Source organism: Ruditapes philippinarum, unplaced genomic scaffold (assembly GCF_026571515.1).
Source record: "Ruditapes philippinarum isolate M1 unplaced genomic scaffold, ASM2657151v2 ctg7561_1_1_1_1, whole genome shotgun sequence".
Classification (NCBI taxonomy): domain Eukaryota; kingdom Metazoa; phylum Mollusca; class Bivalvia; order Venerida; family Veneridae; genus Ruditapes; species Ruditapes philippinarum.
Window position 1 is genome coordinate 3,375 of NW_026851986.1, and position 15,017 is coordinate 18,391.

The 15,017-nt window shown below is 31.9% G+C and overlaps 1 protein-coding gene across 1 annotated transcript; it reads left to right on the plus strand.

The window, feature by feature from the left end:
• Positions 1–428: 428 nt before the first annotated feature.
• Positions 429–13,979, plus strand: LOC132744892 (T-box transcription factor TBX1-like; the record flags this gene model as incomplete). Its single annotated transcript, XM_060733689.1, has 7 exons — positions 429–632; positions 5,821–6,107; positions 8,517–8,799; positions 9,344–9,543; positions 10,315–10,367; positions 10,991–11,161; positions 11,510–13,979. Coding segments are annotated over 7 exons (1,440 nt in total), but the record flags the coding sequence as incomplete, so codon positions are not given.
• Positions 13,980–15,017: the final 1,038 nt, after the last annotated feature.

Genomic DNA, 15,017 nt, shown 5'->3' on the forward strand with positions numbered 1-15,017 from the left:
GCCTGACCGGGACTCTAACCCGGGACCCTCGGAATACCGTTCCGCGGCTCTACCGACTGACACATTTTCTCCCCTAATTAGTGAACAGTTCTGAACCGTGACAGATCTATGTTGTTTTTGTAGTTTTTTTTCGTCTGAATGGGCATTATTTTGACCTCGCAATCTCAGAATAAGAACTTAAAACTGTTTTTGTGCTTGGTGCTCGGGAAAATTATAGGTACAACAAGTGACTAAGAATGGGAAAACCGTGCAATCTCTTCCATCAATAAAGGTCATTCTTAATCTTTTCATTCATCTTTACTCGTGATGTAAATAATACCATAACCATAGCAGATTCTACGCTCCCTTTGCAGCTTAGTTAATACATTCCCGGTACTTCGTACAGAAAAAAAATATTAATTGGAAGACTTTATTATTTTGCATTTCAGAATGAGGCTCTTGACTTATCTTTGCCAAAGACGAAATCAGCAGACGAAAAGCCGTCGTTGGAGCTGTCTACCGGACCATCGCTGTCAGATGATGTTCAGACTGCAGATACGTTGCCAGCGTTATCATCAGCCCATGAGTTAGCAGAACGAGAGCGTCGCGGACGTAAACTGGTCGAAAACGATGCTGAAAGTTATTTTATGAAGGTATAGTAATTTGTTTTCAAAGCGGAAAAGAATAATTAGGATCAGGGAGAAGGGTTTGACGAATTGATCTTTGTTCATATTTAATATATCAGTATTTATTAGAAAAAAGGACAATAAATGAATTAATTATTTTCTTAATTGTGATACATTGATACTTTTATCATAACAGAGCGAATCCTTTCTTTACTTGTAAGTGATCCCGGTTTAAATTACAACCTTGTACAGCTTTGCTCATATGTAATACAAAATTGTAGTACAAAATTAAAATAATGAAAAGGCAAAAATGCTAAAGTATTATTAAAGCTAATAACTTAAGTTTATCGTTGTACATTTTTTAATGTGTTAGTTAGAAATGTAGACTAGTTTTTTGTGTCTCTACTGATATCAATGTTGTTCACACTAACCCAAGTGAATACCATCGTTGTATTTCCGGTTAATGGTGAGTACGAATCAACCTGGGACGTAATGGATTAAATAGCGAGGCACCATACAGTGCATGAATATTTGTTTTCATTTCCTGATTCAAAAAGTGAGTGTTTAGAAAACAGAAAGCTAGTATTCTATAGACATTTTAAATGTAATAGTAATTTTGAAAAATATCTGGACTGTATAAATATGTTGAAATTTAAGAGTAGTCCTGCTTCTTTTAGGTCCTCTTGTCATCAATTGATGATAGAGAAAGGACATATTGCCTAGGAAAAATCCGTTTTTGTATACACTGTCGATATGAAATTGAATATAAATATCATTTTCTGTTAAAATGTCCTTTATATGAAAATTTACGTCAACAATTTATACCAAATACCTAATGGGAACATCCAAATAATCATAAGTTTAACTTATGACTGTCATGCAAAAGTGTAAAGACAATACGAAACTTATCAAAGCTTTTTATATTATGCCAATGAATTTATATCTTAAATGTCTTTATGTAAGTTGCTAAATTTTATTACGCAATTACATGTTTTGTGAAAAATGGCTAAAATGCTGCTATGACAACATGTTATTGTACTTCATATAACTCTATGTAAACATATATATTATGTGATGTAATATTATCCTAACAAGCTGCCATGACAATATGCTATTCTGTTTATATATATTTTATATATTCATGTGTATGGGCCGGTGGCCTGAATGCAAATTTGAAATAAACTCATAAAGTGTTATATTTCTTGCTCGTTCGGACCGTTATTTTGTATCTGAATTAAGAATACCAAATTTTTTACTTATTTCTTGTTTGGGGCAATTACAATCTAGAATCCATATGTTGTATTTCCTTGGCAAAAATGTTATTTCTCGCTTTTATTATGTTGGTATCTATTAAAACTAGCAATATACATGTATTTCAAATGAAACAAATAAGCTACTTTGGTGTTGAAATATTTTTAAATGTGCTGAGTATATACTTATTATTAACATTCTACATGATGAAACAATATGTGACATTATATTAAATAAACACCATTCGTCTGAACATGTTTATATATATATACATTGTATATAAAAAACCAACAACAAGGTCTCCGCATACGTATGTGTACAGTGTAACAAACTTAATATTTGACAATTCTGGCGTTCCATACTAAAAGCCATAACTAAACATTGTTGTTAATAAGGAGGGAATCATATAAATAAAGCATTTGACAGGAAGAAGGGGATTAGAAATCATCATCAGACTACTCGTGTTACTGTGTAATACATTGTACCAACTATCACGTCACTACAGATGTCTTACCTTGTTCATTGTGAACACATCGGCTGGAATCAGCTTTAGTAAAAGACACGTTGTGATAAGGATCATCATCACATAACAATTTATAACTGATTTAACATTTGTTAGGATACATGCTACACAATAATAATTCTAAATCTATACCAAACTTCCGTTCCCCTTCGTGTCCGGAACAGCTGCCGTGACCTGAAATCATCGCCGTTGTAAATTCGGCCAACAATACCGTACGGATCCGAACGGAACAGAACGGACAAAAATAGAGGCGTCGCACAGAGCATCACTTATTGTTTCATAAATTCATTGCCTGATTTTGAATTAATTAATTATTAATTCTAATTACATGTTTTGAGGATGTGTTATTTTAGTGGATGTAATGATCTTTATTGAATGACTTTCCAATTTCTGCTGTTAAGGAAGTAGGACAGTGCATCAAATTGTTCTGATTTCATCTTTGTTTTGGATACATACGGAAGCCGTATTTGAAATTGGTATATGTGTAAAATAACTTGATTATTTAACAAAACACGTCAAAAGAGCATTGTTTTATGATAAAGCGCAATCTTTAATTTTCACTAACGTGATGTGAAAATATGTATCTATGTATATACATGTACTTGTGATAGAATGTTTACGTATCGTGCTACAGATTCGATGGTTCTCATTTAAGTAACAATTCGTCATTAAATCAATGCTTTTGCACCTAATGGGCTTTTACTTGTTCTTTTGTAAAATGTTATATAATGATAGCCCGGCAGTCTTATGTTTAATTCTTTTTAATTCTTAGTTTTAAATGTACGGAGTGTATAATTTATTTATACAGTGATGTGGACTGTTTATTATACTTTGTGCATTATTTGTTTCGTATTGTAGACAAGTTTTTTGTGGCACGTGCAGTCTGTTTAACATTATATAACTATGCTCGTGATCATAAATGTAAGACCATTTAAGCAATATTTATTCTGTCCTAATATTACACTCAAACATGAATTAAGGTTGATCATGTCATGTGATCTCGTAAAAATATTAGTTGATACAGATCGATTACAATCTGGTACAAAAACGTCTGTCTTTCTTTGTACTTTTTCAAGTTTTTTTTGTTTTGTTTTCAAGTAATATGCATCCTTTAAAAAGATATGCATGTGTTGCGTCATAATTATACGCACCGAAAAATGAAATATATATACACTGTATTTATTACACAGAAGTATTATCAAGTATTTGGTATGGAAGTCAAAATACTTAATGTTTACATTTTGCTATTTTTATGACATTTTTTTCACTTTGGTGCTTTTTTGTTCTGGTAACAACCATTTAAAATGCTCTAAAACCATTATATAAACGTTAAAAAATAAATATTTGCCTTTTTTATACAAACAAAAATAATCAGTATCTGAGGCATAATGTGCCTTTTAGTGTTTTACGCCTAGGTCGTTTCTGGTTTTATTGGTTGTTAAAAATGTATATACATTATTGTTATATGTGATGGAAGCGACTGACCATTAATACTTAGTACAACTTTTATATTTGGGCGCGATTCAAGAAAATGACAAACACAAAGTTGACTATGTTATCCAAATTTATCAGTAAGCACTAAACCAAAAGCTAACTTATATGACTGGCATAAATAATTACATAAAAGCATGAAAGATGAACTAAAAAGGGCAGAAAAATTAATATAAAAAATCAAGGTATCAAATGGTTCTTATGATTTATTTTCACGAGCTTTTTGCATATAGTGTTTTATATCGAATGAACAGGCCAGAATAAACTTGTTCCACGAAACATTAAAAAATGTACATGAAATTATAAACTTTCCTCATTACTTGATGAAAAAAATGTGCGAAAGTAAATAAAAACTTTAAAGATATCTAGCAAAAATAAAAATCTCAACGATGTAAACTGAAATATTCCAATTTTGGCGTTTTATAGTTTGTTTTAGCATAGTTGTTATTCTTTTATGTTTTACTGAAACAGATTCATCGACATATTTTTTATAGGATCGTAAATAAGCTATTTATAGATCTGAAAAGGGGACATGCCTTTCAATTTGACAAGTTTTTATTTTTTGAAATCGAATTTTAAAAGATATTTTTTTCAATACTAATAGTGAGACTTAATACAATTGTTTGCAATTACATATCTTAACCCTTAGCCTATTGTAGTGTAAGTATTTATTGACGTATTCACATTTGTACATAGTTATAAATACAAAACATGTAATGCATAAATCATAAGTCACGGTACGATCATATTGAAAACAAACATTTTTAAACAAAAGTATATATGGAGAATGTTCTAAAGTCCATATTTAAACAATACAAAGTTGGTATTGGTCTAATTAATACGTTGCAAAAATGACTGTCATATATTAAATATGTAGTGAATCAACGATTCAAAATACATGATAAATACCATACTGCCGCTATTAAGGAGCAAAATTATCATGCACATAGTTTTTTTAAATGGTAATATTAATAAGGTCATATCGACGCTAAGTAGCAAAGATGATGTATTTAGCAAGTCCAATGTTTTGAATTCAAAAGCTACAAAAATTTAAACATACTCGGCCTTCTGAAAAAATATGGCTTAATGAACTCCCTACGTAATGCATTATAACAATTGCAAATGATAATAACACGAAATTCTTCCTCAATTTCTTGAAGATTACATAATTCGCATTTTCTTTCTGAACGAGGATGTCTGTTAGGACAGGTATAGAGCCATACCAGCTTGGTCTTCTGTTAACTGTAGGAAGCTTAATTTTTCTATTCTGATATTAAAATCATTTACACTTTGAATAGGGCTTGTTGCTGGTCTAATCCAGGACAAAATGTTAAGGGTTAAACACTGTAATAATTGTATTGGTCCCTTTTTTATTTCCATTTGTTGTATGCTAGTGCAATAGTTTCTTTTTTTTTTTGAAAAAAAGTAATACATACCATTTATAGATATATACACACGGTTTTATAAATGTTTCCATTTTTATTATAGACAAAAAACTAATAATATTGTGTACAGAAATGCAAAATAATCTAGGTATTCCCCTTTTACCATCAAAGACTATTGCATACAATATGGATATCATAAATTGTGTTCAGAACAAGTTAAATTTTGGTGAATTTTCAAGACCAAAAGTAAATGCTTTGAAACAATATATATATGTATATATATTTAAAGTTTTACTTTGCATAAGAATCATTTTACTTTGCTGTTTCTTTGTTTTTTTTATGTATTCGTCGCATGCACGACCTGTCCAGTAACATTTTATTGTTTATGACAAACGTTTTGCATTTTTATGAGTTACTATCTGGTAGCTACAATATGGAGACCAGGTAATTGCCAAGCTTTATTGGAGGGCCTAGTTGAGCAAAGCAAAACTCATAATAATGTGCAAACTTGTGAAACATATTACACATTTACATTTGTCTTCCCTGTTATAATTGTTTCTAACAGAACAAAGATTTTGAGCCCCCTTCGAAGAAGTACAAACTATCGCTGACCACGCATAAGGGCGATAGTCCTCCAACTGCATTCGTTTCGAGGAACGCCGATGCGGGCGATGCTTGTCTCAGTAATGACATAGACTTGTCGCCTCCGACCCCGTTCCTTGTTGCTCACCCCCAAGACGCCGGCGAAATAAAGCGAACATGCAATGGTGTATCGGTCAGTCTGCATGACGATAAGCTGTGGAGAGCTTTTGCCAACTTTGGAACAGAAATGATTATCAATCGTTCCGGAAGGTAGAGTTTTACATTTTCATAATTCTTCCAAATGTTTTTAGATAATATGCTTGTAGATTGTTAAAAAATCATATTACATAATCACACATTGCCTTGGTCATTATCACGTATCGTTGTTTTGCGTAATAGTCAGAGTAAACAGTGTGTCTTTTGTCAATAAATTCCTAATTCTTCTTGTTATTACCCGTCAAGCAGAATAAAAATATTTCCATTAAGTCTATCTTTTAATTGTTATTTGCTTTGGTTGACTTTGTGGGCGTATGAACTCTTGGTTTCTCACTATAACTATTCAAATAGAGGGAAAAAAACAGAATCTGTTAAGAACGCCCAAAACGGAAAACTGAAAATATTGCAGACCATGTTTGAATGAGCCTGTTCATTGACGTTGATTGGATTTTTCATTATATCCATTTTTGTACTCTGCTGTTTGCTTTGTTTTTGTTTTCAAAAATATGATTGTAAATGCGTAAGATTAAATTCTATACTTATATATGTTTTTGCAAGGTGTGTCTTAGTGTTTAAACCCGGTTAATTTGCTGTAACTGGTTGTTTCCTATATTGTTTTTCACTATGTTCGCGTTTTCAAATTAACAAAAAAAAATCTTCTAATTCTCCTGCCAAGTCTTCGTACAAAAGTGAAAATAATTTATTACTATTGGACGTATAGTGATAATTGCTGAAACATGGGTTGAATTGAAATGAAGAAATAGAAGAAATATTCACAAAATAAATAATCTTTTCACATACGAACTTATAATTATATTCACCTCTAACTATTACCCACACAATTGATCAGGTGATTATACACACTGTAAGTAATAGAAAGAGCACCGAAACACGAGGTTCTCTGATTTGTACGAGGGGGCGTAGCCCCCGAGTATTAATCAGATTGCCGAGTGTTTTGGTGTTCTTTCTCTTTTGTATCATAGTCAAACATAAAAGCGCGTTCCCTGTTGTCACAATATGAAACCCCGGCAAAAATGAACCAATGAACATACAACTGAATATGACATTTCTGTCGCTTTCCCTTTTTCTGCCGTCAAAATATGTAAACCCCAGCAAAAATAAGCCAATCAATGGGCATGCTCTGGAGTGCGGGTAACTAATACCCGCACTCCAGTTAACGCACTGTACATGTATATGTATACGATTTAACCCTGACAAATTTTCAACAGAAAGGTCACCAAACTATGATACAAGTAATAGAAAGAACACCGAAACACGAGGCTATCTGATTTGTACGAGGGGGCGTAGCCCCCGAGTATAAATTAGGTTGCTGAGTGTTTCGGTGTTCTTTCTCTTTTGTATCATAGTCAAATATTACAGCACGTTCCCTGTTGTCATAATATGAAACCCCAGAAAAAATTAACCAATGAACGAGCATTTGAATATGATATTTCTGCCCCTTTCCCTTTTTCTGCCGTCATAATATGTAAACCCCAGCAAAAATGAACCAATCAACGGGCATTATCTGGAGTGCGGGTAACTGATACCTGCACTCCAGTTACCGCACTGTGCTTGTTTATGTATACGATTTAACTCTGACACTTTTGCAACAGAAAGGTCCCCAAACTATGATACAATAACATGTTTAATAACACATGATATTATGTCAGACTGCGAAAAAAGAAAAACTGCAAACCCCCATTAACATCAATACGAAAAGAATGAATGGTCACGGAATATCGATTGTTCCAGGAAGCCACCCGCCGCATGATTTTACTTTTTTAAGTATTTGTTCTTGGAAAATTGTTTAAAATTACAAAAATGAATAATTGACATCAATAGTGCTTAAACATGTAGTAAAGTGTAATCAACGGACTGAAAACTCATTTTTCTGAAATTTACCAAACATTTTAAATAGAATGATAATTCTCCAAATAAAAGTACAAAAAGTCATTCGTTAGCTTTTAAGAAAAGTTTAAACATTTAATAAATAGAACACTGAAATACCGGTACCTTCTAAGCAAATTTATGATTTTGAGTTTATTTAAACTCGTGTCAGAAATATGCTCGTTCACTTTGTAAAGAAATACTCTCAAAGCACAAGGCGTTCTTTTCCACGCAAAAGATTAATGCTAAATGATTTTGTTATAGGCCAAATTTTATTATTATCAAAATAAATATGATTATATTGAGATTGGGCTAAAGTATCACAGAAATACGAATTTTTAATTCATTCTGAGTTAATTTCTTAAATATCTTTTGCATATCTATCTGTTTTAAGTGTTACAGTTGAACTATGCAAGAAATTCAAATTTTATGTTTTTAGGCTTTTTGATCTTAGAAAAAGTTCCTTTAAGCAATTAATAGTTTAATGATTAACACATTTTTCTTAAGATGAACGTTCCTATACTGAATGTAAATGAATCTTGTTCCAATTATATCAATGTAATCTTGTTTCATCAGGCGGATGTTTCCACATATCGTTCTATCTACGGAAGGCCTACATCCACAAATGATGTATTCGGTCACACTTGAAATAGTTCCCGCGGATCAGCACCGGTATAAGTTCATCAATAATCAGTGGTTACCTATAGGAATGGCGGATCCGGGTGCAGGAGTGCAGCCAGTAACTCATCCAGATTCACCGAACGTTGGTTCATTCTGGATACGGAACAGAGCCTCGTTTTCCAAAGTTCGTCTCACAAACAACAAAGAGTCAAGTGTTAAAGAGTGTTCTGATAGCAATGTAAGTATACAATTAGTTGATGTCAATACTTCATTTATCTTTAGATTTGTTTGTTGAAATCGAGTTCATTACGGAATGTGATTATTTGAAAACGTTAATAATGTTAAACTGTTTTGGTGTATGCCCCCTGTAGTGAGTGGTACAGTTGAATTATTATGTTAGGGAAACTGTTTTGTTATGGTTATGTTCTAATTATTTTTTAATATACTTTTCGATTAGATGAATAAAGAAATGTTCTTTATCCAACGAATCTGGATCGGGATAGAACTGAGATATATGAATCTGCATGCTAGTTAACTATGCTTGCTACTTTGGGCAAGAAAATTTAAACACATTGTTTAGTACTGGTTCCAGGAACGGATTCGAAAGTCTGTCTATAAGCTTATAACTTCCTACACAATCGAACAATATATGGTGCATAAACCGACAAATAAAATGTAATCATTTTTTAAGATGAAGAAATCATCTCAGAAGCATGTCATAATCAGCTTTGAAAACTTACTAGTAGTTGAAAATTCATTGCCGAACTTTGTTCTTTATCCAGATTCTTCTACTGTCCATGCACAAGTACAAGGTAGTTATCAAAATCAGAGAAGAAAGCTCCCCTGCAAGAACAGAACTAACGTTTGATTTTGATGAGTCGGCGTTCATTGCAGTCACTGCATACCAGAACAGCAAAATCACACAGCTCAAAATACAAAACAATCCATTTGCCAAAGCTTTCAGAGACTGCCACAATCCCTCGTAAGTGACTTTTTTTTATCTTCATTCAATTACAAGGAAAGTGATTATTATTTATATTGTTCCATATATTTGTAATATGTTATTCGAGACTTTGTAAATGTGTCACATCCAATCCCAGGGTGCATACAGTCTTTCACTGTTATAGCTTCACGGCGCATTACCGTTCATAATAGAGTAATGAATCGATATAATTATTTACCAAGTTGTAAATGTGAAAATTCTTTTTTACCCCAGAATTGGAACATTTGCGATGCACGATGATATGGAATTATTTATGATACCAGTACTTTGTTACAGATGTGTCATACTGTTTAAGATTTTTACTATAAAATCTAAGAGTTGTGTTCCTTCTAGCGTCCTTTCACGAATGTTAATATAGCATTTTCATTCCAAAATGTATGTGAGTAAACTATGGTAATACTCGAAGAAATGTTAAAAATGTACCAGTAACTAGTGAGTCGAGAAAGTTGTTAATACTTTACCTGCTGAATCACTCAAACGAATTCGACCAGCTTTCTTTTTTGTACAGTCTATTATCATGTTTGGAGATTTGGGGTTAGTTTACCATCTGTATAGAACCTGATCAGACTGAACGGATTCGTTCCAGAGGGCAAGAATTAAACTCACCATATGACGTTATCATATTTCTATAACAAAAAAGTGATTTCACAAGTACGACAATATGTTTGTACATGCATGCACATGTTTACTTGTAAAGGAGAAGTTTTATTATAAAAGTTGAAATGATAAGCAGTCATACTAATATTTCAGGTTTACCCCAAAGACCGCCGTATCTCCTAGACGACGAGAAGCAAAAGCAAAAAGTAAGATAATATATTTTTTTTTTCTCTTCAGTTCACCGGAAATTTAAATTTTCACTAAAATTCTATATTCACGTAACTTCAATGCGTGTATAGATAGACCTTACATAAATATATCGGTCACTTTAATTCTTAGTGGCCCTCAATGATGTGTACATTTTCTTAAATATTCACTAAATTTACATATTGAGCCATCGAATACAAACTGAACTGACATTTTATCGTCTATCGCAATTTCTATCAAATCACATGGTTGATACACATAAAGTACTTAGGCAGTTGAACATAATTATTAAAAGTATCACATCAAGAGAAGTGTTGGTAAAACATAAAATAAAAACACTAATTAAACTTTAATATTAAAAATGTACCACATTATCTCACTTTGATAAATCAAAATTCAAAAATATATATATCACATGACTATTAATTAAATACTGACAAAATAACTAAATTGTATATGGTATGAAAACTAATTCTGTCTAAGTAAAACTACCTCTGTATGGATTGTCAAATATTTTTTTCAGTAAGAATTAAAAGTTAAACTCGTCAAAAATAGATACCGAGAATACAAAAATGGAATATTGAATATATCCTTTTATATACATATTATCATTATTTTACAGATGGTTATATGAACGAGTCGACTGTACCGATTATACCTGTCTCTATCAAGGATTGCCCATCTTATATGCATTACCAATCAATGCCATTCCGTCAAGACGGATTAAGTATTGCAGCCCTCGACCACTTGTACAGGAAAAATATTGAGATGAATTCAACAAATCCGTCACATTGTAAGAATTTTAGAATGCGTTACGCCATAATAGAATATAATTTTTAACTTGTATTTTTATCATTTTATCTCATGTTTTGGGGTTTTTTTTCAGATTCATTTCATCTGTAGTTTTGTTATTATACTACCAACCGAAAGGAGTATATGAGAACCTTGAAATTAATTTATAGAATCAGTGGTCTATTTAGATATCGAAGATGTTATTCAAAACGTTTATTTCTGCTTCGTAATGACGTTAAATTAACGTCATTGTATACGTGGAAACAGAAGAATCATATTCTCTAAACGGAGAATTAAAAAATTATCATTAGATGATAATAATAAATTATTTAAAATCTTTTTTTTCCAGACTTTCCCTGGACCGCTGTTGGCCAACATTGGCCCTTCCAATTCTGGGGAAGAAATCCGGGATTGCTCGATACTCTCTATTCCAAAATGAATTCATCGAAAACAAACAACATGGCCTGTCTTCAACTTCCGGTTAACGAAAATAGGAGGATCCGATCGTTTTCTGTAAACTCACAGACAAGCTCAAGCTCGCCAGAGAGTTGCCAGGATAATGAGGATTCAGGAGACGACAGGAAAGTATAGGTGGTAATTGTTGAAATATTACAATTGTTATCACACTGTGAAGTACTGAAAACTATCATATCATCATCATTATCATCATCATCATTTTCATCATCATCATTATCATATTGCATATTGTGGTTATATGCCTTTTTTGTCCAAGTGCTGTGAAATAATAGTTTATTCTGTAGTCAGGCGGTATGATTGGGATATAAGAATGAATGAATATGGACGATCGTGTTTATTGATCTTCAGAATATGACAAGAAAAGGTAGACTATGACAAAATTTATTAGAATATCGCTAGAAATGGTACCTTTGTACAGCATTTGTAAGCCTTTGACACCGAATAGAATGAGAATTCAATATTTTATATATTTAGACGGTGTATGCCTTATATCTAAGTAAATTATTTATTTTGTTCTTTGTATCAATTTTTTTATTTTAAGTTAGCGAGTTTATGAATCATAACAGAAATTTGACGCGGTGAAATCACTTCTTCGTACATGTACCATGTAAAAAACAAGATAACAATTTTAAGACGAATGGTGACTGTTGTATAATATACATGTAACACGGGAGTAGGTGGAAATAAACTGCATTTGTCGAGTTAACACATACCTCTTGCATTTGTTTGTAATCAAAATTTCGAATTCCTAGTGACTTAACATTTTGCATCCAAGTACGAAAACCACATGGGAAACTCTGGTTTGGACCAATGATAAGTGTAATTAAGGGTACTTGAAATTATTTCCTGAGACTATAAATTGTTTCATTTTGTATTGATTTAGGCGCCAATGCTTCAAATTCTTATATCAACAAGGCCAGCATTAGTTAGTCTTTGAAAGAATTAACTCGAATTTATCTTAAACTTTTAGTAAGATAGGACGGTATATATTTTCATGGAATACATAAACTCACTGTTTATTTCTACCGACTCCCGTATTACAAGTTATGTAAATAGAACATAACTGTCGTCGTCGTTTCAAATTCCAAATATCAATTTAACTGGCAGCCATGCATTAATGTCTTTCGAAAACTTAATTCAATATTCCTTACTTGTTAGCTAGCTATACTTGAGTAACAAGTACTACAAGAACAAAACCTCCAAAACGTTTAGTTTCGATTACATATAAAACCTGCACATTTACAACACGGATTACACTGTCAAAGAAATATCAAACAATTTTTATAATTTTAAAACACAATGTCTGTATTATTGATAAATCTATCCGGAGCGATGACCCATTTATTATGACCAATAAAGCATCGGCAGGGCGTGAAGCAGCAAAATAAATCTTTGTCAATCAAAAACTTTTTAGATGTATGTTAGATGTAAAACAGGACGAAGTTTATCTAATATATTTAGGCTATTGATTGTGTGGTGCGTATCGTTTTATTTTCATTTTGTTGAAAATGTTTGTTAAAATGTTTTGTATAAACATTGAATTGTGTTCTTTTAAGATATACAAAAACAATTAAGAATAATTGATATACATCTTCATTTAATATTATTTGAAATGTTAATCATTTGCACTCAGGTTTGATTATTGTTTGTTCGAATCACCAGTGAAAAGAAGCGGAGTAAAGGGAACGTTATACAGAAAAAATAGTTATCCTTCGTTATTTGTCTGAAATGTTGAATCAAACTTGGTAAAATATCAGGATGGATAGCTTTTATAAATTTCTGCAATTATCAAGGACATGCCTCATAGTAACAAATTAAAGAGTTATTTTATTCACGCTAAAATACGAGGATTGTCATTAAATATGAGGAGATATTCGGATACTTACATTTATATCAGCTATTTTGTCAGAATACATGTATGTCCCACGAACAAAAGAAGCCTATACAATTCATACCCATCATTCATATACTATGCTTCTAGTTTAGACTTTTTTATCTCTATTTTTACTTTTGTTTCCGTTAATGATATGGCAAAGGACATGTCTACATTTATCATTATCATTATTTTTTATTCAACATATCATTTTATGTCATTACATATATATATTATTTTCACAACATAACTTATTGTTTGGAGTGCTATGTTATACCAGCTGCATTGAAGCATGTAAAAGTATAACTTGAATTTGTGTGTTTTTATTATTCAGCATGACTATATAATTTATTCATTATGTTTGTGATTCTAAATGATATGTAAATAACCGTTTTGCCATTACATTTACAATGTCATGCAAAAGAAATAAGTGGAAATGCTTCATATTATTTTATACATATTTGTAATTTAAAACAGATGCGCTGTGAATTGTACTAAAATCTTGTTAATTCATAATTTTTTTAAGAATACAACACTTTTTTCATTTGTTTGCACTTATCAAACGTAAAGGAACGCTTAAAGAAGAAAGTAAGTCAAAAATGTACTATGAATGTAGAAGTGAGATCCGTGCATGCTCCAAACTTGCCGAAGTTATAAGGACGCAAGGAAACAATTTTCTAAACAAAATATTTGGTACTCGAAGATGGTCTACTTTAAAAAAGGGGAAAAAGAAAAATTTACGAAAGCAAATATCCTAAAGAAATTTATCAAAATATTTATGTTTTTTTTATATAAAAAAGAGAGATTTGCTATAAAATATATACATTTCAAAACATTGAGAATATGTTTCCCTCTAATTGAAATTTTTAGTATTTTTAAACAGGTACAGATGTTATCTTTCTTTGAAAATGATATAAAAGAGCAAAATGAGCCGCGTCACGACAAAAATCAACATAGTTGGTTTGCGACCAGCATGGATCCAGACCAGCCTGCGCATCCGCGCAGTCTGATCAGGATCCATGCTGTTCGCTTACCACCTCTATTAGAAGTGGAGAAACTGACAGCGAACAGCATGGATCCTGATCAGACTGCGCGGATGCGCAGGCTGGTCTGGATCCATGCTGGTCGCAAACGCACAAAGTTGGTTTAGTCGTGACGCGGCTCAAATCTCACTATCAGTAGTTGATGATGCAAAAATAATGGTGACTCTTTATCTTTTTAATAAATTGTTTTGATAATAACTCTCTATTATCGTGCAAATTGCTAGAAATGCAAAGTTCAGGAAAATAATCTGCGCTGGGTAAAATTTTCCTTCTTTGCCTTTGTAAGAAATACTAAAACTTCCAATTAGACGCAAATTAAATGGTTCATTTATTATATATTGTGTATCATTTTTCTTAATTTTTTTTGAACATTGTGCACTTTATACTTTTAAAACACGTTTATCCGTTTTCATTCGCAAGTATATGTACATTGGCTGTATGTATTTTATTATTATTTTGCTAAA